This window comes from Salvelinus sp. IW2-2015, linkage group LG17, assembly GCF_002910315.2.
Source record: "Salvelinus sp. IW2-2015 linkage group LG17, ASM291031v2, whole genome shotgun sequence".
In the NCBI taxonomy this organism is placed as follows: domain Eukaryota; kingdom Metazoa; phylum Chordata; class Actinopteri; order Salmoniformes; family Salmonidae; genus Salvelinus; species Salvelinus sp. IW2-2015.
The window spans coordinates 7,066,325-7,090,238 of record NC_036857.1 but is presented as its reverse complement, the minus strand read 5'-3'; the positions used below and the strand labels follow the sequence as shown (position 1 = coordinate 7,090,238).

The window sequence follows — 23,914 nt, the reverse complement described above, 5'->3', positions numbered from 1 at the left end:
AGGGGTAAAGATAAGCTGTTGATATGGTAGGGGTAAAGATAGCTGTTGATATGGTAGGGGTAAAGATAGCTTGTTGATATGGTAGGGGTAAAGATATGCTGTTCATATGGTAGGGGTAAAGATAGCTGTTGAATATGGTAGGGGTAAAGATAGCTGTTGATATGGGTAGGGGTAAAGATAGCTGTTGATATGGTAGGGGGATAAGATAGATGTTGATATGTGTAGGGGTAAAAGAAGCTGTTTTCATTGGTAGGGTAAAGAAAGCTTGTTTATATGGTAGGGGTAAAGAAAGCTGTTTCATATGGTAGGGGTAAAGAATAGCTGTTTATATGGTAGGGGTAAAGATAGATGTTGATAATGTTTGGGGTAAGATAGCTGTTTGATATGTAGGTAAAGTAAAGCTGTTCACATGGTAGGGGGTAAAGAAAAGCTGTTTATATGGTAGGGGTAAAGAAAGCTGTTTTTATATGGTAGGTGGTAAAGAATAAGCTGTTTATATGGTAGGGGTAAAGAAAGCTGTTTATATGGTAGGGGTAAAGATAGCTGTTTATATGGTAGGGGTAAAGAAAGCTGTTTATATGGTAGGGGTAGAGTAGCTGTTTATATGGTAGGGGTAAGAAAGCTGTTTATATGGTAGGGGTAAAAGATAGCTTGTTGATATGGTAGGGGTAAAGAAGCTGTTTATATGGTAGGGGTAAAGATAGCTGTTTGATATGGTAGGGGATAAGATAGATGTTGATATGTAGGGGTAAAGATAGCTGTTGATATGGTAGGGGTAAAAGTATAGCTGTTTATCATGGTAGGGGTAAAGATAGCTGTTATATGGTTAGGGTAAAGATGCTGTTTATATGGTAGGGGTTAAAGAAAGACTGTTTTATATGGTAGGGGTAAAGATAGCTGTTTATATGGTAGGGTAAAGAAACTGTTTATATGGTAGGGGTAAAGATAGCTGTTATATGTTAGGGGTAAGATAGAGCTGTTGATATGTAGGGGTAAAGAAAGCTGTTCACATGGTTAGGGGTAAGAAAGCTGTTTATATGGTAGGGGTAAAGAAAGCTGTTTATATGGTAGGGGTAAAGATAGCTGTTATATATGGTAGGGTAAAGAAAGCTGTTTATATGGTAGGGGTAAAGATAGCTTTTATATGGTAGGGGTAAGAAAGCTGTTTATATGGTAGGGGTAAAGATAGCTGTTTATATGGTAGGGGTAAAGATAGCTGTTTATATGGTAGGGGTAAAGATAGCTGTACACATACTGTACTGTATGACAGTACTGTATGCCACTTCTGTATGCCACTTCTCACTCTGCCTCAGAAACATCTGCCCCTCGTGGCTCTGACATTGGCCTGCCCTTGCACCTCCACATGTAATGGCTCAAGTGCAACACAATAAGGCAATAAACTTGAAAGTCATGGAAATTTGGAGCAATGCCATCTTGGACAATGATGTGGATGGACAGCCATAAGCAAGTACATAATGCAGGACATACAGCTACTGTTCCATTGTGAGGGGGATTACAGAGATTAGAGTACCCTAAGCACCATTTTTTCATGGTTTTAACCCCCTGAGGACACAACCATTGATGCTCTCCACCGCTGCAGGTTGGCCGAGCAGCCTTGTGGTCATCTAAAAAGTAATGAAAGGTAATGAGGTCATCATCAAGTAGTCATGTGACCTCCACTGCTGATGGGTGCCATGCTCACTCAGATAGCTGTGGCTGCTGTTCTGGAATCAGATCTGACAGAAGCGCTAGGGCACTCCTGTGGCACAAGGTTAGCTTAGCAGAACCTGCGAACAGCGATACAATGTGTGTCTGAGTGAGTGAGCGTTCATTCAGGTCATGCTGAACAACATGACTCATTGGCGCCAAACAGAAAAGGCCCATTTGTAATTTTTAACTGAGCCATGTGGATCTGGGAAAGGGTTTCTCAAACTAGGAAAGAAGTAGAACTGGAAATTACCAGTATGTGATACAAGGAGCTGATATGATATGTATTGCAATTCTCACGATTCTATATTGCGATTTTATATTGCTCACTATATGTCTTCTGTAGAGAGACGAGAGAGCCTGAGAAAACAAGTTTTGATCAGTCAGGGAAATAGAAGTGCTGAAAACATGTTGGCTCACTATTTAAAAAGAAGATGGTGAACAAGCTATAGAATGAAAAATACCAGAGTTTTGGCACGGGTACAGCTGAAAAACTCTAGCTAAGGTTACCTACAGTAGCAAACATTTTTAAATAAAATTTWAAAAATCTGTATATATACACTATAAATATATAAAAGTATGTGGACATCCCTTCAAATTAGTGGATTCGGCTATTTCAGCCACACCCGTTGCTGACAGGTGTATAAAATCGAGCTAACAGCCATGCAATCTCCATAGACAAACAATGGCAGAAGAATGGCCTTACTGAAGAGTTCAGTGACTTTGGCACCATCATAGGATGCCACCTTTCCAACAAGTCAGTTTGTCAAATTTCTGCCTTGCAAGAGCTGTCCCGGTCTGTCCTCGGTTGCAACACTCACTACCGAGTTCCAAGCATGCCTCTGGAAGCAAAGCATCATCAGCACAAGAACTGTTCGTTGGTAGCTTCATGAAATGGGTCTCCATGGCTAAATAGCTGCATACAAGCCTAAGATTACCATGCGTAATGTCAAGCGTCGGCTGGAGTGGTGTAAAGCTCGTCGCCATTGGACTCTGGAGCAGTGGAAACACATTCTCTGGAGTGATGAATCACCCTTCGCCATGACTGGTACTGTGTGTATGTATATATATATATACACACAGTACCAATATGTACATACACACAGTACCAGTCTCAACCAGCTTCATGAGGTCCCTACCTTGTCACCTGGAATGCATTTCAATTAATAGGTGTGCCTTATCAAAAGTTAATTTGTGGAATTTCTGTCCTTAATGCATTTCAGACAATCAGTTGTGTTGTGACAAGGTAGGGATGGTACACAGAAGATAGCCCTGTTTGGTAAAAGACCAACTTCATATTATGGCAAGAACAGCTCAAATAAGCAAAGAGAAACGACAGTCCATCATGACTTTAAGACATGAAGGTCAGTCAATCTGGAAAATGTCAAGAACTTTTAACGTTTCTTCAAGTGCAGTCACAAAAACCATTAAGTGCTATGATGTTACTGGCTCTAATGACAACCACCATAGGAAAGGAAGGCCCAGAGTTACCTTTGCTGCAGAGGATAAGTTCATTCGAGTTACCAGCCTCAGAAATTGCAGCKCAAATAAATGCTTCACAGAGTTCAAGTAGCAGACACAGCTCAACATCAACTGTTCAGAGGAAACCACTACTAAAGGACACCAATAATAAGAAGAGACTTGCTTGGGCCAAGAAACACGTGCAATGGACATTAGACCGGTGGAAATCTGTCCTTTGGTCTGATGAGTCCAAATTTGAGATATCTTGTTCCAACCGCCATGTCTTTGTGAGACGCAGAGTAGGTGAACGGATGATCTCCGCATGTGTGGTTCATGGAGGAGGAGGAGCATGGAGGAGGAGGAGGTGTGATGGGGTGCTTTGCTGGTGACACTGTCAGTGATTTATTTCGAATTAAAGGCACAATAACCAGCATGGCTACCACAGCATTCTGCATCGATACGCCATCACATCTGGTTTGCACTTAGTAGGACTATCATTTGTTTTTCAACATGACAATGACCCAAAACACACCTCCAGGCTGTGTAAGGGCTATTTGACCAGCAAGGAGAGTGATGGAGTGCTGCATCAGATGACCTGGCCTCCACAATCACCTGACCTCAAACCAATTGGGATGGTTTGGAATGAGTTGGACCGCAGAGTGAAGGAAAAGCAGGCAACAAGTGCTCATCATATGTGGGAACTCATTCAAGACTGTTGGAAAAGCATTCCAGGTGAAGCTGGTTGAGAGAATGCCAAGAGTGTGCAAATCTGTCATCAAGGCAAAGGGTGGCTACTTTGAAGAATCTAAAATATGTTTTGATTTGTTTCACACTTTTATGCATACTACATGATTCCATGTGTTATTTCGTAGTGTTGATGTCTTCACTATTATTCTACAATGTAGAAAATAGTAAACATAAAGAAAAACCCTTGAATGAGTAGGTGTACAAACTTTTGACTGGTACTCTATATACTGTATATAAACAAAGCAAAAAAAGAAACGTCCTCACACTGTCAACTGTGTTTATTTTCTGCAAACTTAACATGTGTAAATATTTGTATGAACAAAACAAGATTCAACAACTGAGACATAAACTGAACAAGTTCCACAGACATGTGACTAACATAAATTGAATAATGGTCCCTGAACAAAATCAAAAGTAACTGTCAGTATCTGGTGTGGCCACCAGCTGCATTAATTACTGCAGTGTATCTCCTTCTCATGGACTGCACCAGATTTGCCAGTTCTTGCTGTGAGATGTTACCCCACTCTTCCAACAAGGCACCTGCAAGTTCCCGGAGATTTCTCGGGGGAATGGCCCTAGCCCTAGCCCTCACCCTCCGATCCAACAGGTCCCAGACGTGCTCAATGGGATTGAGGTCCGGGCTCTTTGCTGGCCATGGCAGAACACTGACATTCCTGTCTTGCAGGAAATCACGTACAGAACGAACAGTATGGCTTGTGGCATTGTCATGCTGGAGGGTCATGTCAGGATYAGCCTGCAGGAAGGGTACCACATGAGGGAGGAGGATGTCTTCCTTGTAACGCACAGTATTGAGATTGCCTGCAATGACAACAAGCTCAGTCCGATGATGCTGTGTCACACCGCCCCAAACCATGACAGACCGTCCACCTCCAAATTGATCCCGCTCCAGAGTACAGGCCTCGGTGTAACGCTCATTCCTTCGACGATAAACGCGAATCCGACCATCACCCCTGGTGAGACAAAACCGCGACTCGTCAGTGAAGAGCACTTTTTGCCAGTCCTGTTTGATCCAGCGATGGTGGGTTTTTGCACATAGGCGACGTTGTTGCCGGTGATGTCTGGTGAGGACCTGCCTTACAACTGGCCTACAAGCCCCCAGTCCAGCCTCTCTCAGCCTATTGCAGACAGTCTGAGCACTGATGGAGGGATTGTGCGTTCCTGGTGTAACTCGGGCAGTTGTTGTTGCCATCCTGTACCTGTCCCACAGGTGTGATGTTCGGATGTACCAATCCTGTGCAGGTGTTGTTACACATGGTCTGCCACTGCAAGGACGATCATCTGTCCGTTCTGTCTCCCTGTAGCGCTGTCTTAGGCYTCTCACAGTATTGTAATCTGTAATGTAATATGATTACTTTCCTGTTAAGAGGCATTAGAAGACATAAAGGATCCATCAAATGCATTCGGTGTGTCATCATAGTGGTCACTGACTTGTGGTCAGACTCGCTCAGGTGGAAAAAACTTTAACTTGCATCTTTTTTCAATGCTGAATTAAACGTCATTGAGAAAACATCCTTTCTGAATTTAAAAGTAATCCTCTAGTTTTACATAAGTATCTGTAATATTATTACAATATTTTTGCTGGAAACGTAACTGATTACAGTTAGTTTTTTTGTATTCAGATTACTCCCCAACCCTGTGTTAGTATACTCCCTTGTCTACATTCATCATGGTACCATAACGCCCCCTTAGAAACAATGTCCACCCTCACTGTACTGTCCTTACGCTGACCTTTCCAATATAATTACTATGTAAATACATTGCTTTAGCTTCTGATTTAGCTTCAATTCATATTGTACTGTTGTTATGCTGTCCCTGTCAATATAATTACTATGTAAATATTGCTTTAGCTTAAATTCATATGAGGTAGGCCCAGCAGTTCTAAAATAAAGAGGGTTGTAATTTACTCTTGCTGGTGGGGTTTGATGCTTGCTGCCCTTTACACTGCAGAGTGTGTCAGGTCTACAGGGCATATACAGTACAGTCTTATACAGTCTCTCTCTCAGCTGCATGTTCTCCTGACCTGGTGTGCTAAATTATTCCATAATCAACACAGAATAAACATTTAACAGAGAAAACAGTAATCTAACTCCTGCATTTTCAATAAAGCTGTCTTTACAATGAGTGATGTCTGTCTGTGGTGAAAGAATAGATCATTCTTGGAAGACTGTGACTTCAGTCTGGAGTTCATTATCTATCTAATCACCAGAGAGACTACTTTGATTTTCATTTTGATTTATCATTTTGTATTTCACATTTTTTCCACGTTGTGGCATTTTGATGACCACAAAAATTGTTGGATAATAATTATGATTTTGTGCGCTGTGCATATTTAAGTGAAGCTATTTGCATGGTTGATTGAGCCTGGGGACTAAGAGAGTGACACACTGTAAAGGCCTAGATTCACTGGGTTGAAGAGATAGAGTCAACTGTACAAATGGCTTTGTAGATAGTCACTGTGATAGAAAAGTGAACAGTTCATGCACTGTTTTAAAAAAGAAGGATCACCTCAAACTGAGCTTCTTTTTTTTCTCGTTCACTTTACAAACCTAACAAAGGATGACAGATAGGAGTCTGTAACATCACACCATGAGCTAACTCATTTACAAAGCATCACTGATGTAACCTTGATCTCTGTCTTCCGTGTAACCATGTCTCTCTCTCTGTGTTTGTGTGTGTTTGTGTGCATGCCCAAGTGTTTGTGTGTGTGTGCATGCCCAAGTGTTTGTGTGTGTGTGTGTGTGTGTGTGTGTGTGTGTGTGTGTGTGTGTGTGTGTGTGTGTGTGTGTGTGGTGTGTGTGTGTGTGTGTGTGTGTGTGTGTGTGTGTGTGTGTGTGTGTGTGTGTGTGTGTGTGTGTGTGGTGTGTGTGTGCGGCGCCCCTGTTTTTGTGTGTGTGGCTTATTCCGTGTCTGTTTTCACACAACAGGGAGCACAAAACTGCAGCATCTGCATCATCGTACATTGTATGTGGGCCCCACTGAAAATGTACCTTAAAAATAGCTTCAGCTGAATCTCTGCAAAAATAAGCTGTACTGAATTCCAAAGTTGAGGAATTAGGAACAACTCCCAAACAGAGTTATGCCATATTCAGACTTAATAGCTATCGTAAAGAGGCTCATGAACTAACACCGGTTGTGGCAAATCATCAACACTGGCACTTCATGCAACCTAATACTCCATAACTTGTTCATCAATATAAATGTTTAGGCTATAGAAGCCCATTTAGATATCATTGTCTCACTTTATTACTATTTTTAGTATAAGACTAACATTTCCTTTATTGTTTGTGTTTTTGTATGAGCAAGCACGGCTTGTATGAGCAAGCACGGCTTGTATGAGCAAGCACGGCTTGTATGAGCAAGCATGTTCTGTTTGTCCTTCTTTTACTCACTCCACTTGATGATTATCATTGTGAAAATGCCTTGTAGGGCTGCACAATTAATCACATTTGAATCTAAATTAAAATATTATGATGTGCAATATCCACATCGTTTCACTTTTTTTTATGCCATGAATGTAACATTCAAATGAAATAAGGGTCCCCTGGGAAACTGACCAACACTTTGGATCCTAAACTGTCACAACAACCTCTACTATACCTGTCTTTTTCATTAGTTGTCATGCCAAACGACACAAACCATAGAAATAAAATGAGTACTCCGATTCTATGATTCCCACAGTGTTTTGATCTAAATCGCAAGTACAATCGCAATAACAATATTTGGTAAAAAAAAAAAGATTATTTGCCCATATCGTGCAGCCCTAAWGCCTTGCTTTCGACAAGACTAACTAATCACACACCATAGTGTATCTTATTCACACCATCAACATTTTCAGTAAGCATCTGAACTCTGGCTGAACTCAACTGTTTGAGTAATTGTGACACTGCACACTGAGTGAAGTAACTGTACTGTTGGGGTGTTGACGGCCAGGAACTTTGGTGCCACAGACCATGTGATCCATTAAGGTTATGGCCTCTGATCAAAGACAGTGTGTGTTACTAGTAAAGCAGCTTGAGGCAATTATTACAGTACATCATCATATATAGTAGGCCTGTAATAGAAAAGTGAAGCGAGTTCAATACTTTTAAACAATGCAGATTTGTTCGTTTGCTTGTTTTTGGGTCTGTGTCTCAAATGACACTCAATTCCCTATATAGTGAAATACGTTTGAGGCATAATATGGGGAATAGTGGTGAAATTGGAGATTTGCTTTGGAGATAACTTCGCTCCAGATTTCAGTGAGTGAATCAGAGTGAGAGAGTAGTGTCAACATGGTCTGTGAAATAAAACCACACTCTACATTGAAACAGTACCATCTTGTTCTGACATGGGTGTCTCTGTTGAGGTTCTCATAATGGTTCCACTGTAATTTAGCCATTTAAATGAAGTAGAGGATGTTAATAGAAGAGGACTTGTAAGTAGAGAATGTTTATCCCTGTTTGGTAATAGCCTGAAGCAGAGTTTAAAAAAAGGTGACGAGCCCTCTTCAAGTCTCTTTCTCTCTTGTCACTTTTAGATGGTTAATGTTCAGATTCTCTCTCTCTCACTCCCTTTCTCCATCTCTGTCTCCATCTGATCTATGCCCTGTACTCATGATTGCATCACATCTATATTCCTGCCATTTTAAAATGCCCAGATCCCTGCAGCAGTTATACGTTGAAGAAACCCCTACAGTTTTGTATGTGATCTGTTGCCATAACTACCGTAGCAGAGGAACTAAGCACTCATTTCCCATAAACAGAACAGGCGCCCTGCCCCCCCCCCCCCCCCCCCCCCCCTCCCATTGGGTCCCCTGACTGGGTCATTAGCATAATGACTCACACAGAACTCTCCTCCAAGGGCCACCATTTGTGGGTTTTGGAATCATCAATGGAGCCCTGTCATCGTCAAATATGTTTGTCTTATACTGAGGCTTTGTAGACATTACAGCTATGTTCTGCTGTCAAGTTACTCTGCTACTCGACTGACATACCATTTAGACATATTAAGAGGTAGTACACTATACTGCCCTATCAAGCAAAAGAGTAGTAACTGCTCAGAGTGAAACTGAATTTWAAAAAATTGTCCAGACAAATGAACTGTAAGCTGAGATGTGGTTGTCTTACTATGAGTTATTTTTTTATTTATATTGACCGTGACCTTTGACCCTAGACGGCAGTTACTGCCTTCTTGCTTGGTACACCCACTGTATACGTTTCCATGAGGATTTTTTAAAACAAACTTGTGTTCATATATTTATATGTGACTGTCAGTGTCACAGTTTGATACTTGTATCAGCAAAGAACAGTAAATAATACCAAGGTAAACCGTAGACACTGCAGCACAGAGCTCAGTGAAACCAAGGTTTTCCTTGTGTAACGAGTGRGCTGGGAGTCGGGAAGCAAGTTCAGGGAGTGAATAATTTAATAAATGAACGAAACATAATACAAAACAAGAAACACAAACGATGCACAGACAAGAAACAGAAATAATGATGACTGGGTAAGAAACCAAAGAGAGTGACATAGGGCAGGTAATCAAGGAGGTGATGGAGTCCAGGTGAATGTCATTATGCGCAGATGCGCGTAACGCTGGTGACAGGTGTGCGCCATAATGAGCAGCCTGGTGACCTAGATGCCGGAGGGAGCACACGTGACAGTACCCCCTCCCCGACGAGCGTCTCCGGCCGCAGGACGCCGACCAAGATGACCATCCCGGGGATCAGGAGCGGACTAGTCACCTCTGCTATGGCGCGGGAGCATGGCAACCTAGAGCGCCGGAGAGAGCATACGTGACAGTACCCCCTCCCCAACGCGCGGCTCCAGCCACAGGATGCCGACCAAGATGACCATCCCGGGGATCAGGAGCGGAGCGGTCACCTCTGCTAAGGCGCGGGAACCTGTCGATCCAGCTGAGGCACGGGAGCATGGCGACCTAGAGCGCCGAGAGAGTATAAGTGACAGTACCCCCTCCTCGMTGCGGCTGGCCCCAGCCGCAGGACGCCAACCACAGGGTCAATCCCGGGGATCAGGAACGGACCAGACGCCTCCGCTGAGGTGCAGAAACCTGATGAACCGGCTGAGGCATGAGGGCCTATCGAGCCCGCTGAGGCTTGGGAGCCTATCGATCCCACTGAGGTATGGAAACACGTCAAGCCAGCTGAGGCAGGGGAACCCGTCAAACCTACCAAGGCATGGGAATCCAACAAACCGGCTGAGGCCTTCCAGGTAGCTCCGGTTCTGACACCTGGACCCGACAGCACCGCCAAAACAAAAACACTCCCTGATGCTTCCCTTTGGTGAGGCGTCATTCTGTAACGATGTGTGCTGAGAGTCGGGAAGCAAGTTCAGGGAGTGAGTGTTTTAATAAATGATTGAAACATAATTCAAAACAAGAAACACGAACAACACACAGACAGGAAAATGAAACAGAAACAATGACGCCTGGGGAAGGAACATAAGGGAGTGACATACAGTTGAAGTCGGAAGTTTACATACACCTTAGCCAAATACATTTAAACTCAGTTTTTAACAATTCCTGACATTTAATCCTAGTAAAAATCCCCTGTCTTAGGTCAATTAGGATCACCACTTTATTTTAAGAATGTGAAATGTCAGAATAGTAGAGAGAATGATTTATTTCAGCTTTTATTTCTTTCATCACATTCTCAGTGGGTCAGAAGTTGACATACACTCAATTAGTATTTGGTAGCATTGCCTTTAAATTGTTTAACTTGGGTCAAACGTTTTGGGTAGCCTTCCACAAGCTTCCCACAATAAGTTGGGTGAATTTTGGCCCATTCCCCCTGACAGAGCTGGTGTAACTGAGTCAGGTTTGTAGGCCTCCTTGCTCACATACGCTTTTTCAGTTCTGCCCACACATTTTCTATAGGATTGAGGTCAGGGCTTTGTGATGGCCACTCCAATACCTTGACTTGGTTGTCCTTACGCTATTTTGCCACAACTTTGGAAGTATGCTTGGCGTCATTGTCCATTTATAAAACCCATTTGCGAACTAGCTTTAACTTCCTGACTGATGTCTTGAGATGTTGCTTCAATATATCCACATCATTTTCCTACCTCATGATGCCATTTTGTGAAGTGCACCAGTCCCTCCTGTAGAAAAGCACCCCCACAACATGATGCGGCCACCCCCGTGCTTCACGGTTCGGATGGTGTTCTTCGGCTTGCAAGCCACCCCCTTTTCCCTCCAAACATAACAATGGTCATTATGGCCAAACAGTTATATTTTTGTTTCATCAGACCAGAGGACATTTCTCCAAAAAGTACGATCTTTGCCCCCATGTGCAGTTGCAAACCGTAGTCTGGCTTTTTTATGACGGTTTTGGAGCAGTGGCTTTTTCCTTGCTGAGCGGCCTTTCAGGTTATGTCGATATAGGACTCGCTTTACTGTGGATATAGATACMTTTGTACCTGTTTCCTCTAGCATCTTCACAAGGTCCTTTGCTGTTGTTCTGTGATTGATTTGCACTTTTTGCAGCAAAGAACATTCATCTCTAGGAGACAGAACGCGTCTCCTTCCTGAGCGGTATGACGGCTGCGGGATCCTATGGTGTTTATACTTACGTACTATTGTTTGTACAGAAGAACGTGGTACCTTCAGGCGTTTGGAAATTGCTCCCAAGGATGAACCAGACTTGTGGAGGTCTACCATTTTTCTACTGTGGTCTTGGCTGATTTCTTTTGATTTTCCCATGATGTCAAGCAAAGAGGAACTGAGTTTGAAGGTAGTCCTTGAAATAGATCCACAGGTACACCTCCAATTGACTCAAATGATGTCAATTAGCCTATCAGAAGCTTCTAAAGCCATGACATAATTTTCTGGAATTTTCCAAGCTCTTTAAAGGCACAGTCAACTTAGTGCATGTAAACTTCTGACCCACTGGAATTGTGATACATTGAATTATAAGTGAAYTAATCTGTCTGTAAACAATTGTTGGAAAAATTACTTGTGTCATGCACAAAGTAGATGTCCTAACCGACTTGCCAAAACTATAGTTTGTTAACAAAAAATGTGTGGAGTGGTTGAAAAACGAGTGTTAATGACTCCATCTTAAGTGTATGTAAACTTCTGACTTCAACTGTYTATAGGGCAGGTAGTCAAGGAGGTGATGGAGTCCAGGTGAGTGTCATAATGTGCTGATGCGCATAACGATGGTGACAGGTGTGCCCATAACGAGCAGCTTGGTGACCCAGAGGCCGGAGAGGGAGCATACGTGACACCTTGTTTTCACTGTAATTTTTTGCAGTTACTGCAAACATGAACCCCCATTTTCTCCATAACACAACACAATGGAGGCAGAATATTTGTCCACATGAGAAAGCATGTATTTAATGTATACATTTTTTAAATATTCAGCCAGCAGTACTCTGTATAATTTAAAGGGCATTGGTTGAATTTATGCTGCTGCAAGAACACATTGTAGGCACACAGTTCAATTCAGCATGGGAGATTTATGCAAATAAAAATATATGATGGAGGAGCTTTTACCCCTACTACTTAGCAGCAGAATGTGTGCTTTGTGTGTGGGGTCTATATTTGGAGACAGTGTAATTAACTTAACATTGCATTAAAATCAGGACTGTTTAATAATGAATTGCCTATTAAAATGCCTACACTCTTAAGGGAGGGGAGTCTGTTTACAGTTGGGTGAGCTGTGTTGTTTAGATGTTTGCACAAAACAGCTTATTAAAAAAGCTGTGATCACCGCTCAGCAACAAACCAAAACACATGACATTGATGGGGAGGGATGCACCTTGTGGAAAGTAACATAAGGACAAAGCCAAGGACAGGGTACTGTATCTCATCCTCAGGCTGGGTACCTGTCTACCTGATGTTTACCTGATGTTTACGGGAAAGGGATATAGGGATGAACAGAGCTTTGTGTAATTTGAGCTTTGAGAAATCTCTTTTCACTGAAAAATAAACAATTGATCACAAAAAAAACAATGTCACAACTTTACCTTGACAACATGTTGGCTACAMCAGAAACGGAGATGACTTCATGAATGTAACATTGTTGACCCTTTACTTTCTCCTCTCAGTGATCTGCAACTTCCGGAGCTCAGTATGTCAGGCCCTGGTTCTGGAGATAGGAGAGACTGTGCAGATCCTGGAGAAGACTGAAGGTAAGAGCTGCTGAGTAACCCTTTATAGAGAATACTAGTGAGTAACATTGTAAAGTTTAACCACTTTACCTTAATCTAAAAACAGCACTTCAAGTTCAAAGTGTGTGTATGTGTATTAAGGGTAATAGTCATAGTCCTTGTTCAGCTGGTTGATATGCATCTTTAATCTGTCTTTAGGCTGGTACAGAGGGTTTTCCAKCAAGAAGCCTTCCATCAAGGTAAACATATCAATCAATCATATTCTCTTCATTTTGCAGAGGGGTCCTTTTAGACCAGGCAGCTATCAGACATCGTTTGTTTGAAGCTATTTATTTACAGCAACGTGCTTCCTAATGAAAACCTCCATACCAGCACAACAAGCTAAGAAAAGTAAGCATGTTTGGGTGCAGCAATTAGTATGTGTTGTTAGGTGCAATCAAGGATATTTTGTCTCTCTTTCCTCTATGCAGCAAAGAATACAATACACATTTAGATTTCTGGAGGCGTTGTATTGGACGAGTAGTGGTTAACGTACAATAAGAGTTACACAATTTATTTTCTCAGTTCACCACCTTACAGAGCCACCCACATATACTATTAATTTACTACAGAGCAAGGGCTCGATTTTTGTCTGGTGCTAGACGGTGCCAGTGTCAAATGCAGGTTAGTTTGCAATTTTGTCATGTAAAAACTGGCGCACGGACATTTTCCAGCCCTAACGCCAGGTTCGGCAATTTACCTGTCTTACAGTATATCAGTTCCTGAAAAACAGATATACTGTTCCTATATAGTGTATCCTTAAAAACATGATCAAAAGTGCTAATGTCAGGCAGCGCTGATGTGGATATTTAAGACCAACCAAAAGCTGGTTTTAGCGGTAACGCAGTTGGTTATGGCATGAATTTGGACAGCGGAAACACAGCCTATCCAACCGTGACGCACACTGCCCATGTACGAGTAGTGCTTTTGGTGCCTGTATACTTCTTACTTAGAAACCCATTTCGTTTGATTTGATTAAAAAGCAAGCATAGCCTCCTCTCTTCTCAATGAAGGCTTTTTTTGTCTGCCCAATGCAATCGCGAAGTAGTCAAGACTGTCGATAAAGGAAGGGGTTGGCTCCTGAGACAGCTTGGAAATACATCTTAATCCCCAAAGCTTTATTAAAATATCAAATTTGAGAGGTGTAAAACAGTGAGCTGACATTCCCTTTTTATCTATGTATTGTAGGCAGGCCAACATTATTTTTGCCATGCAGGTCCCGTTTTGGACGTGCGTAAAACCCGCTCCATGATGTAGGCTACGTGTCTATGCCCATCATGAAACAAAAGATGAGAACCTCGGTGAATACCGGTGAACCTCAGTATTTAGAAGTTATCTGTAACCTGTCAAAATAGCTTGTTTTCTGTTTCATATGTTCAAAACCCAAGCCCTCCCTTAGACCTACTATAACAAAGGCTGGTTCATCAGCAACGCGTGTCTTTTAGATCCTGGCGATTCTATGATATCATGAGATTTTACATACATTTCTTCTTGTTGTTGTCAATAAAAAACACAGCTTGTTTTTTGTTTAATTTTATTACAACCAAATTTATTAGAATGATTCACCTTCCTGATTTTATGGTGACAATGTCCGTGGCGCGCTTGCAATGCAACTCTTGGAGATGTGTGAATGCGATCTGATGTGTAAAATGGTTCCGATTATGTTCAGAAAACAGGCCTATTTGTGAGCAGTATAACGGGGAGTGGACGGGTATAACGGGGATTGGATCTTTGTCCAGCTACTGTGAAACGTTTGGATGTGTGTAAAACCCTCCATAGTCTGCGTTGTTTTAATGTTATATGCCCAAGGGGAGAAATTATGGTGCCTGTGAGTGAGACATAGCCTATTTAAAACAAGTTGTTTTGTTTAGAATTTTATTCGAATTATTCATTATTTTTAGGCCTCATCAATAATTCATGTAATTTTGCTTATTGACAATGTTTGGCTGGTCCATGCTCAGCAATAATGCAATTTACAATAGGTCTAGGTGCCTCGTAAGGATCCGGAGAAGGCGAGTGGGAAAGCTGCCGTTACCGTCAATATCACTCCGCAACGTACAATCATTGGACAATAAATTAGACGAGGTACGATCACGAATATCCTACCAACAGGACATCAAAAACTGTAACATCTTATGTTTCATGGAATCGTGGCTGAATGATGACATGAATATTAAGCGAGCAGGATATATGCTGCACCGGCTAGATAGATCAGCACACAGACCGTGCATATTTGTAAACAACAGCTGGTGCACGGAATCTGAGGAAGTCTCTAGATTTTGCTCTCCTGAAGTAGAGTATCTTATGATAAACTGTAGACCACACTATTTGCCAAGAGAGATTTCATCTATACTTTTTTGTGGCTGTTTACTTATCACCACAGACAGACGCTGGCACTAAGACRGCACTCAGTCAGCTGTATGAGGAAATAAGCAAACAGGAAACTGCTCACCCAGAGGCGGCGCTCCTAGTGGCCGGGGACTGTAATGCAGGGAAACTAAAATCAGTTTGACCTATTTTCTATCAACATGTTAAATGCGCAAGCAGAGGGAAAACAATTTTAGATCACCTGTGCTCCACACACAGAGATGTGTGCAAAGCTCTCCCCTGCCCTCCATTTGGTAAATCTGACCACAATTCTCTACTACTGATTCCTGCTTACAAGCTAAAATTAAGGCAGGAAGCACTAATGACTCAGTCTATAAAAAAGTGGTCAGATGAAGCAGATGCTAAACTACAGGACTGTTTTGCTATCACAGACTGGAACATGTTCKGGGATTCTTCCGATTGCATTGAGGAGGACACCACATCACTCACTGGCTTTATCAATAAGTGCATCGAGGACGTCGTCCCCACAGTGACTGTACGTACATACCCCAAACAGAAGCCATGAATTACAGGCAACATTCGCACTGAGCTAAAGGGTAGAGCTGCAGCTTTCAAGGAGCGGGACTCTAACCCGGAAGCATAAGAAATCCTGCTATGCCCTCAGACGAACATTCAAACAGGCAAAGCGCCAATACAGGGCTAAGATTGAATCGTACTACACCGGCTCCGACGCTCGTCTTATGTGGCAGGGCTTGCAAACTATTACAGACTACAAAGGGAAGCACAGCCACGAGCTGCCCAGTGACACGAGCCTACCAGAAGAGCTAAATCACTTCTATTCTCACTTCGAGGCAAGCAACACTGAGGCATGCATGAGAGCATCAGCTGTTCCGGATGACTGTGTGATCACGCTCTCTGTAGCCGACGTGAGTAAGACCTTTTAAACAGGTCAACATTCACAAGGCCGTGGGGCCAGACAGAATACCAGGACGTGTGCTCCGGGCATGTGCTGACCAACTGGCAGGTGTCTTCACTGACATTTTCAACATGTCCCTGATTGAGACTGTAATATCAACATGTTTCAAGCAGACCACCATAGTCCCTGTGCCCAAGAACACTAAGACAACCTGCCTAAATGACTACAGACCTGTCGCACTTACGTCCGTAGCCATGAAGTGCTTTGAAAGGCGCTGGTAATGGCTCACATCAACACCATTATCCAAGAAACCCTAGACCCGCTCCAATTTGCATACCACCCAAACAGATCCACAGTTGATGCAATCTCTATTGCACTCCACACTGCCCTTTCCCACCTGGACAAAAGGAACACCTACGTGAGAATGCTATTCATTGACTACAGCTCAGCGTTCAACACCATAGTACCCTCAAAGCTCATCACTAAGCTAAGGATCCTGGGACTAAACACCTCCCTCTGCAACTGGATCCTGGACTTCCTGACGGGCCAACCCCAGGTGGTGAGGGTAGGTAGCAACACATCTGCCACACTGATCCGAAACACGGGGGGTCCCTCGGGGTGCATGCTCAGTCCCCTCCTGTACTCCCTGTTCACCCATGACTGCGTGGCCAGGTACAACTCCAAAACCATCATTAAGTTTGCAGATGACACAACAGTGGTAGGCCTGATCACCGACAACAACGAGACAGCCATAGGGAGAAGGTCAGAGACCTGGCCGGGTGGTGCCAGAATAACAACCCATCCCTCAACGTAACCAAGACTAAGGAGATGATTGTGGACAACAGGAAAAGGAGCACCGAGCACGCCCCCATTCTCATCGACGGAGCTGTAGTGGAGCAGGTTGAGAGCCTCAAGTTCTTTGGTGTCCACATCACCAACAACCTAGAATGGTCCAAACACACCAAGACAGTCATAAAGAGGGCATGACTAAGCATATTCCCCCTCAGGAAACTAAAAAGATTTGGCATGGATCCTCAGATCCACAAAAGATTCTACATCTGCAACATCGAGAGCATCCTGACTGGTTGCATCACTGCCTGGTACGGCAACTGCTCGGCCTCCGACCGCAAGGCACTACAGAGGCTAGTGCGTTCGGCCCAGTACATCACTGGGGCTAAGCTGCCTGCCATCCAGGACCTCTACACCAGGCGGTGTCAGAGGAAGGCCCTAAAAATTGTCGAAGACCCCACCTACCCCAGTCATGGACTGTTCTCTCTACTACCGCATGGCAAGTGGTACCGGAGCACCAAGTCTAGGACCAAAAGGCTTCTCAACAGATTTTACCCCCAAGCCATAAGACTCCTGAACAGGTAATCAAATGGCTACCCGGACAATTTGCATTGCCCCCCCCCCAACCCCTCTTTACACCGCTGCTACTCTGTTTACCATATATGCATAGTCACTTTAACTATACATTCATGTACATACTACCTCAATTAGCCCGACTAACCGGTGGCCCCGCACATTGGCTACTCGGACTATCTGCATTGTGTCCAACCACCCGACAACCTCTCTTTTACGCTACTGCTACTCTCTGTTTTGTAACGGCAGCCTTCCTCCTCTTCGTCTGAAGAGGAGGTGTAGCAGGGATCGGACCAAGACGCAGCGTAGTTCGTGCTCAACATGTTTAATGACAGACGATAAACGTGAACACTATACAAATACAAAAATAACAAACGTGGCAAAACGAAACAGTCCTATCTGGTGCAGAGAAACACAAAGACAGGAAACCATCACCCACAAATCCCAACACAAAACAGGCTACCTTAATTTGGTTCCCAATCAGAGACAATGACAAACACCTTCCTCTGATTGAGAACCACATCAGGCCAATTGACAATCCCCACGTAGAAACACAAAACATAGAATGCCCACCCAGCTCACGTCCTGACCAACACTAAAACAAGGAAAACACACAAGAACTATGGTCAGAACGTGACATGTTTACCATATATGCATAGTCACTTTAATCATACCTACATGTACAGTTGAAGTCAGAAGTTTGCATACACCTTAGCCAAATACATTTAAAATCAGTTTTCACAATTCCTGACATTTAATCCTAGTAAAAATTCCCTGTCTTAGGTCATTTAGGATCACCACTTTATTTTAAGAATGTAAAATGTCAGAATAATAGTAGAGAGAATGATTTATTTCAGTTTTTATTTGTTTCATCACATTCCCAGTGGGTCAGAAGTTTACATACACTCAATTAGTATTTGGTAGCATTGCCTTTAAATTGTTTAACTTGGGTCAAATGTTTTGGGTAGCCTCTCACAAGCTTCCCACAATAAGTTGGGTGAATTTTGGCCCATTCCTCCTGACAGAGCTGGTGTAACTGAGTCAGGTTTGTAGGCCTCCTTGCTCGCACAAGCTTTTTCAGTTCTGCCCACAAATTGTCTATAGCATTGAGGTCAGGTGTAACGATCGTCTTCGGGAGAAAGAGAGGAGGACCAAAGCGCAGCGTGGCAAGTGTTCATGATGATGTTTAAATTAAACTCAGAACACTAAACAAAACAATAAACGATGTGAGCAAACGAAACAGTACCGTGTGGCGACAAACACTGACACGGAAGATAAACACCCACAAACCAAAAGACAAAACAGGCTACCTAAATATGGTTCCCAATCAGGGACAACGATTGACAGCTGCCTCTGATTGAGAACCATATCAGGCCAAACACAGAAATACAACACAGAAACAAAACATAGATTACCCACCCAACTCACGCCCTGACCANGCTGGGAGTCGGGAAGCAAGTTCAGGGAGTGAATAATTTAATAAATGAACGAAACATAATACAAAACAAGAAACACAAACGATGCACAGACAAGAAACAGAAATAATGATGACTGGGTAAGAAACCAAAGAGAGTGACATAGGGCAGGTAATCAAGGAGGTGATGGAGTCCAGGTGAATGTCATTATGCGCAGATGCGCGTAACGCTGGTGACAGGTGTGCGCCATAATGAGCAGCCTGGTGACCTAGATGCCGGAGGGAGCACACGTGACAGTACCCCCTCCCCGACGAGCGTCTCCGGCCGCAGGACGCCGACCAAGATGACCATCCCGGGGATCAGGAGCGGACTAGTCACCTCTGCTATGGCGCGGGAGCATGGCAACCTAGAGCGCCGGAGAGAGCATACGTGACAGTACCCCCTCCCCAACGCGCGGCTCCAGCCACAGGATGCCGACCAAGATGACCATCCCGGGGATCAGGAGCGGAGCGGTCACCTCTGCTAAGGCGCGGGAACCTGTCGATCCAGCTGAGGCACGGGAGCATGGCGACCTAGAGCGCCGAGAGAGTATAAGTGACAGTACCCCCTCCTCGTTGCGGCTGGCCCCAGCCGCAGGACGCCAACCACAGGGTCAATCCCGGGGATCAGGAACGGACCAGACGCCTCCGCTGAGGTGCAGAAACCTGATGAACCGGCTGAGGCATGAGGGCCTATCGAGCCCGCTGAGGCTTGGGAGCCTATCGATCCCACTGAGGTATGGAAACACGTCAAGCCAGCTGAGGCAGGGGAACCCGTCAAACCTACCAAGGCATGGGAATCCAACAAACCGGCTGAGGCCTTCCAGGTAGCTCCGGTTCTGACACCTGGACCCGACAGCACCGCCAAAACAAAAACACTCCCTGATGCTTCCCTTTGGTGAGGCGTCATTCTGTAACGATGTGTGCTGAGAGTCGGGAAGCAAGTTCAGGGAGTGAGTGTTTTAATAAATGATTGAAACATAATTCAAAACAAGAAACACGAACAACACACAGACAGGAAAATGAAACAGAAACAATGACGCCTGGGGAAGGAACATAAGGGAGTGACATACAGTTGAAGTCGGAAGTTTACATACACCTTAGCCAAATACATTTAAACTCAGTTTTTAACAATTCCTGACATTTAATCCTAGTAAAAATCCCCTGTCTTAGGTCAATTAGGATCACCACTTTATTTTAAGAATGTGAAATGTCAGAATAGTAGAGAGAATGATTTATTTCAGCTTTTATTTCTTTCATCACATTCTCAGTGGGTCAGAAGTTGACATACACTCAATTAGTATTTGGTAGCATTGCCTTTAAATTGTTTAACTTGGGTCAAACGTTTTGGGTAGCCTTCCACAAGCTTCCCACAATAAGTTGGGTGAATTTTGGCCCATTCCCCCTGACAGAGCTGGTGTAACTGAGTCAGGTTTGTAGGCCTCCTTGCTCACATACGCTTTTTCAGTTCTGCCCACACATTTTCTATAGGATTGAGGTCAGGGCTTTGTGATGGCCACTCCAATACCTTGACTTGGTTGTCCTTACGCTATTTTGCCACAACTTTGGAAGTATGCTTGGCGTCATTGTCCATTTATAAAACCCATTTGCGAACTAGCTTTAACTTCCTGACTGATGTCTTGAGATGTTGCTTCAATATATCCACATCATTTTCCTACCTCATGATGCCATTTTGTGAAGTGCACCAGTCCCTCCTGTAGAAAAGCACCCCCACAACATGATGCGGCCACCCCCGTGCTTCACGGTTCGGATGGTGTTCTTCGGCTTGCAAGCCACCCCCTTTTCCCTCCAAACATAACAATGGTCATTATGGCCAAACAGTTATATTTTTGTTTCATCAGACCAGAGGACATTTCTCCAAAAAGTACGATCTTTGCCCCCATGTGCAGTTGCAAACCGTAGTCTGGCTTTTATATGGCGGTTTTGGAGCAGTGCCTTCTTCCTTGCTGAGCAGCCTTTCAGGTTATGTCGATATAAGTCTCGTTTTACTGTGGATATAGATACTTTTGTACCTGTTTCCTCTAGCATCTTCACAAGGTCCTTTGCTGTTGTTCTGTGATTGATTTGCACTTTTCGCACGAAAGTACGTTAATCTCTAGGAGACAGAACGTATTTCCTTCCTGAGCGGTATGACGGCTGCGTGATCCCATGGTGTTTATATTTGCGTACTATTGTTTGTACACATGAACGTGGTACCTTCAGGTGTTTGGAAATTGCTACCAAGGAAGTACCAGACCCTTTTTTTTCTGATGTCTTAGCTGATTTCTTTTGATTTTCCCATGATGTCAAGCAAAGAGGAACTGAGTTTGAAGGTAGGCCTTGAAATACKTCCACAGGTACACCTTCAATTGACTCAAATGATGTCAATTAGCCTAATCAGAAGCTTCTGAAGCCATGACATAATTTTCTGGAATTTTCCAAGCTGTTTAAAGGCACAGTCAACTTAGTGTATGTACATTTCTGACCCACTGGAATTGTGATACAGTGAAATAATCTGTCTGTAAACAATTGTTGGATAAATTACTTGTGTCATGCACAATGTAAATGTCCTAACCGACTTGCCAAAACTATAGTCTGTTAGCAAGAAATTTGTGGAGTGGTTGAAAAACAAGTTTTAATGACTCCAACTCCAAAGTGTATGTAAACTTCCGACTTCAACTGTACATACTACCTCAATCAGCCCGACTAACCGGTGCCGGTAAATAGCCTCGCTACTGTTATAGCCTCGCTACTATATATAGCCTCGCTTCTGTTATTATTCACTGTCTTTTTACTGTTGTTTTTTATTTCTTTAGTTATCTATTGTTCACCAAATACCTATTTTTTACTTWAAAATTGTACTGTTGGTTAGGGCTTGTAAGTAAGCATTTCACTGTAAGGTGCATGTGACAAATTAACTTTGATTTGATTTAGCCCCTGTATCAGTGTGAATGCCATGTGATTCCTTAGAACAAATGGGTTCAAGTTAACATATTTAGCAAAGATAGGTCTACATTTTGTTATTTTCGTTTCTGTAAGCCATTTAAGAAACTATAAACTAACATCTGAAATGGAGTTAATTCCAAGGCAATACATAAAAAAGTACCATAAAATACACAACTTGAAGCAACCACATATTTCGCCATGGAGGACGTTCAGATTGGCCAGCGAGGAGCCAAGCCTCGACACACCCACAACCCAGCCCTTTTGCGTCAACGCCATCAAGTGCGCGGGTAATTGTGATAGTGAAAATAGCAAAACTATTTCTGACACACCCCGCTACCGCCTGCACTTAGATTTACCATTGCATTAGGTTTTGTTAAAATACAGCCACACGTGTTTTACCGCTCATACAAAGAGGCCTATATTGTGGCATCAAGTGTACTTTTCACCATTCATCTCTCTTCCAATGAGATGAGTATAGGGTTGTTAAATTCCTGGAATTTAAATTTCCTGGTTTTCCCCGAAATCCCAGTTGGATGGTTCCCTGAATCGGGATGGAATATGCATGAAATCCAGAGTCCTCTAACCAAGATTTCTGGAAAACCAGGGAATTTATTGAAAATTCCAAGAATTTTGCCACCCTACATGAGTGTAAGAGGAGAGTATGTTGGAGCATCTAAGATAAAAGCCTGCAGCAGTTTGTGTTTAGCTGGGAGATGAGAGTTAGAGGGGAGGAGGATGTGGTCTGAACCAGCAAGTATCTCCTGCCATCCCATCCAGAGAGCCTGCACAGCTGTTGTTCTGACATGCAGCTCCATGTAAATTGGCACACTTCTCCTCCAGATTGAGCTCGATTAACACAAGGCCTAGATAGGTACAGTAAAAAGAAAATACGCTTACAGCTGCTAAAATGATCCTATATTTTAATAGCAATGTTTTGATTACTAAGTGTCTCTTTGTCAGGCTGACCACATTACTTTCGAAATCAAAGAGCATTCAAACATTGTGCAGGTTTCATCTTATTTTTTCTATGGTATCATTACATTTTACATTAACATTTTAGTCATTTAGCACAGTAGTTCCCAACCGGGGGTACAAGGACCCCTGGGTGTACTTCGCCTATCCACAGGAGGTACAGTACTTAAGAAGACTCTTGAGACCATAGACCTACTGGTAAAATGCACAGGAGGGGGTACTTCAGGAGTACGCCAGTCAGAGCAAAATTCAGTTTGTGCTACAGTAACCAAAAAATGCTGGGATCCACTGATTTAGTAGACACTCTTATCCAGAGTGACTTACTGTTAGTGCATTCATCTTAAGATAGCTAGGTGAGACAACCACATATCACAGTTGTAGTAATACATGTTTTCCTCAAAGAAGTTATCAGCAAAGTCAGTGCTAGTAGGAAAAGTCAAGTGCAAGTTTATTTGTTATTTTTTTGGGGTAGGGATAAGACTGAGATTTCTTATTTAAGATACTCGTTGAAYAGGTAGGGTTTCAGACATTTTCAGAAGATGGGTAGGGACTTTGTTCCCCTAGCATCAGGGGGAAGCTGTTTCCACCAATGGGGTGCCAGGACAGAGAAGAGCTTTGACTGGGCTGAGTGGGAGCTGACCTCTGGTTGGGGTGGGACAGCCAAGAGACCAAAGGTGGTACTATACCTGCCTGCAGCTGTGGAAGTTTATTGGATGTGTGTACCTTGCGTACACTATGTTTAAACTAAATATGTACAGTACCTCCAAGCAATGCACCACCTTGGTTGCTGCCAATGATCAATATTCTGCACTGCAGTAAATTATTATTAAATATTACTGACACATCCTCTTCCGA

At 43.2% G+C, this 23,914-nt stretch overlaps 1 protein-coding gene across 1 annotated transcript in view; it reads left to right on the top strand.

The window, feature by feature from the left end:
• LOC111977272 (dedicator of cytokinesis protein 3-like) overlaps nt 1-23,914 on the top strand; it is a 77,749-nt gene that overhangs the window by 11,266 nt on the left and 42,569 nt on the right. Inside the window, exons 2-3 of the mRNA XM_070447825.1 lie at nt 12,981-13,064; nt 13,242-13,282. Coding sequence (XP_070303926.1) covers nt 12,981-13,064; nt 13,242-13,282 — 125 coding nt within the window. The remainder of the gene's footprint in view (nt 1-12,980; nt 13,065-13,241; nt 13,283-23,914) is intronic.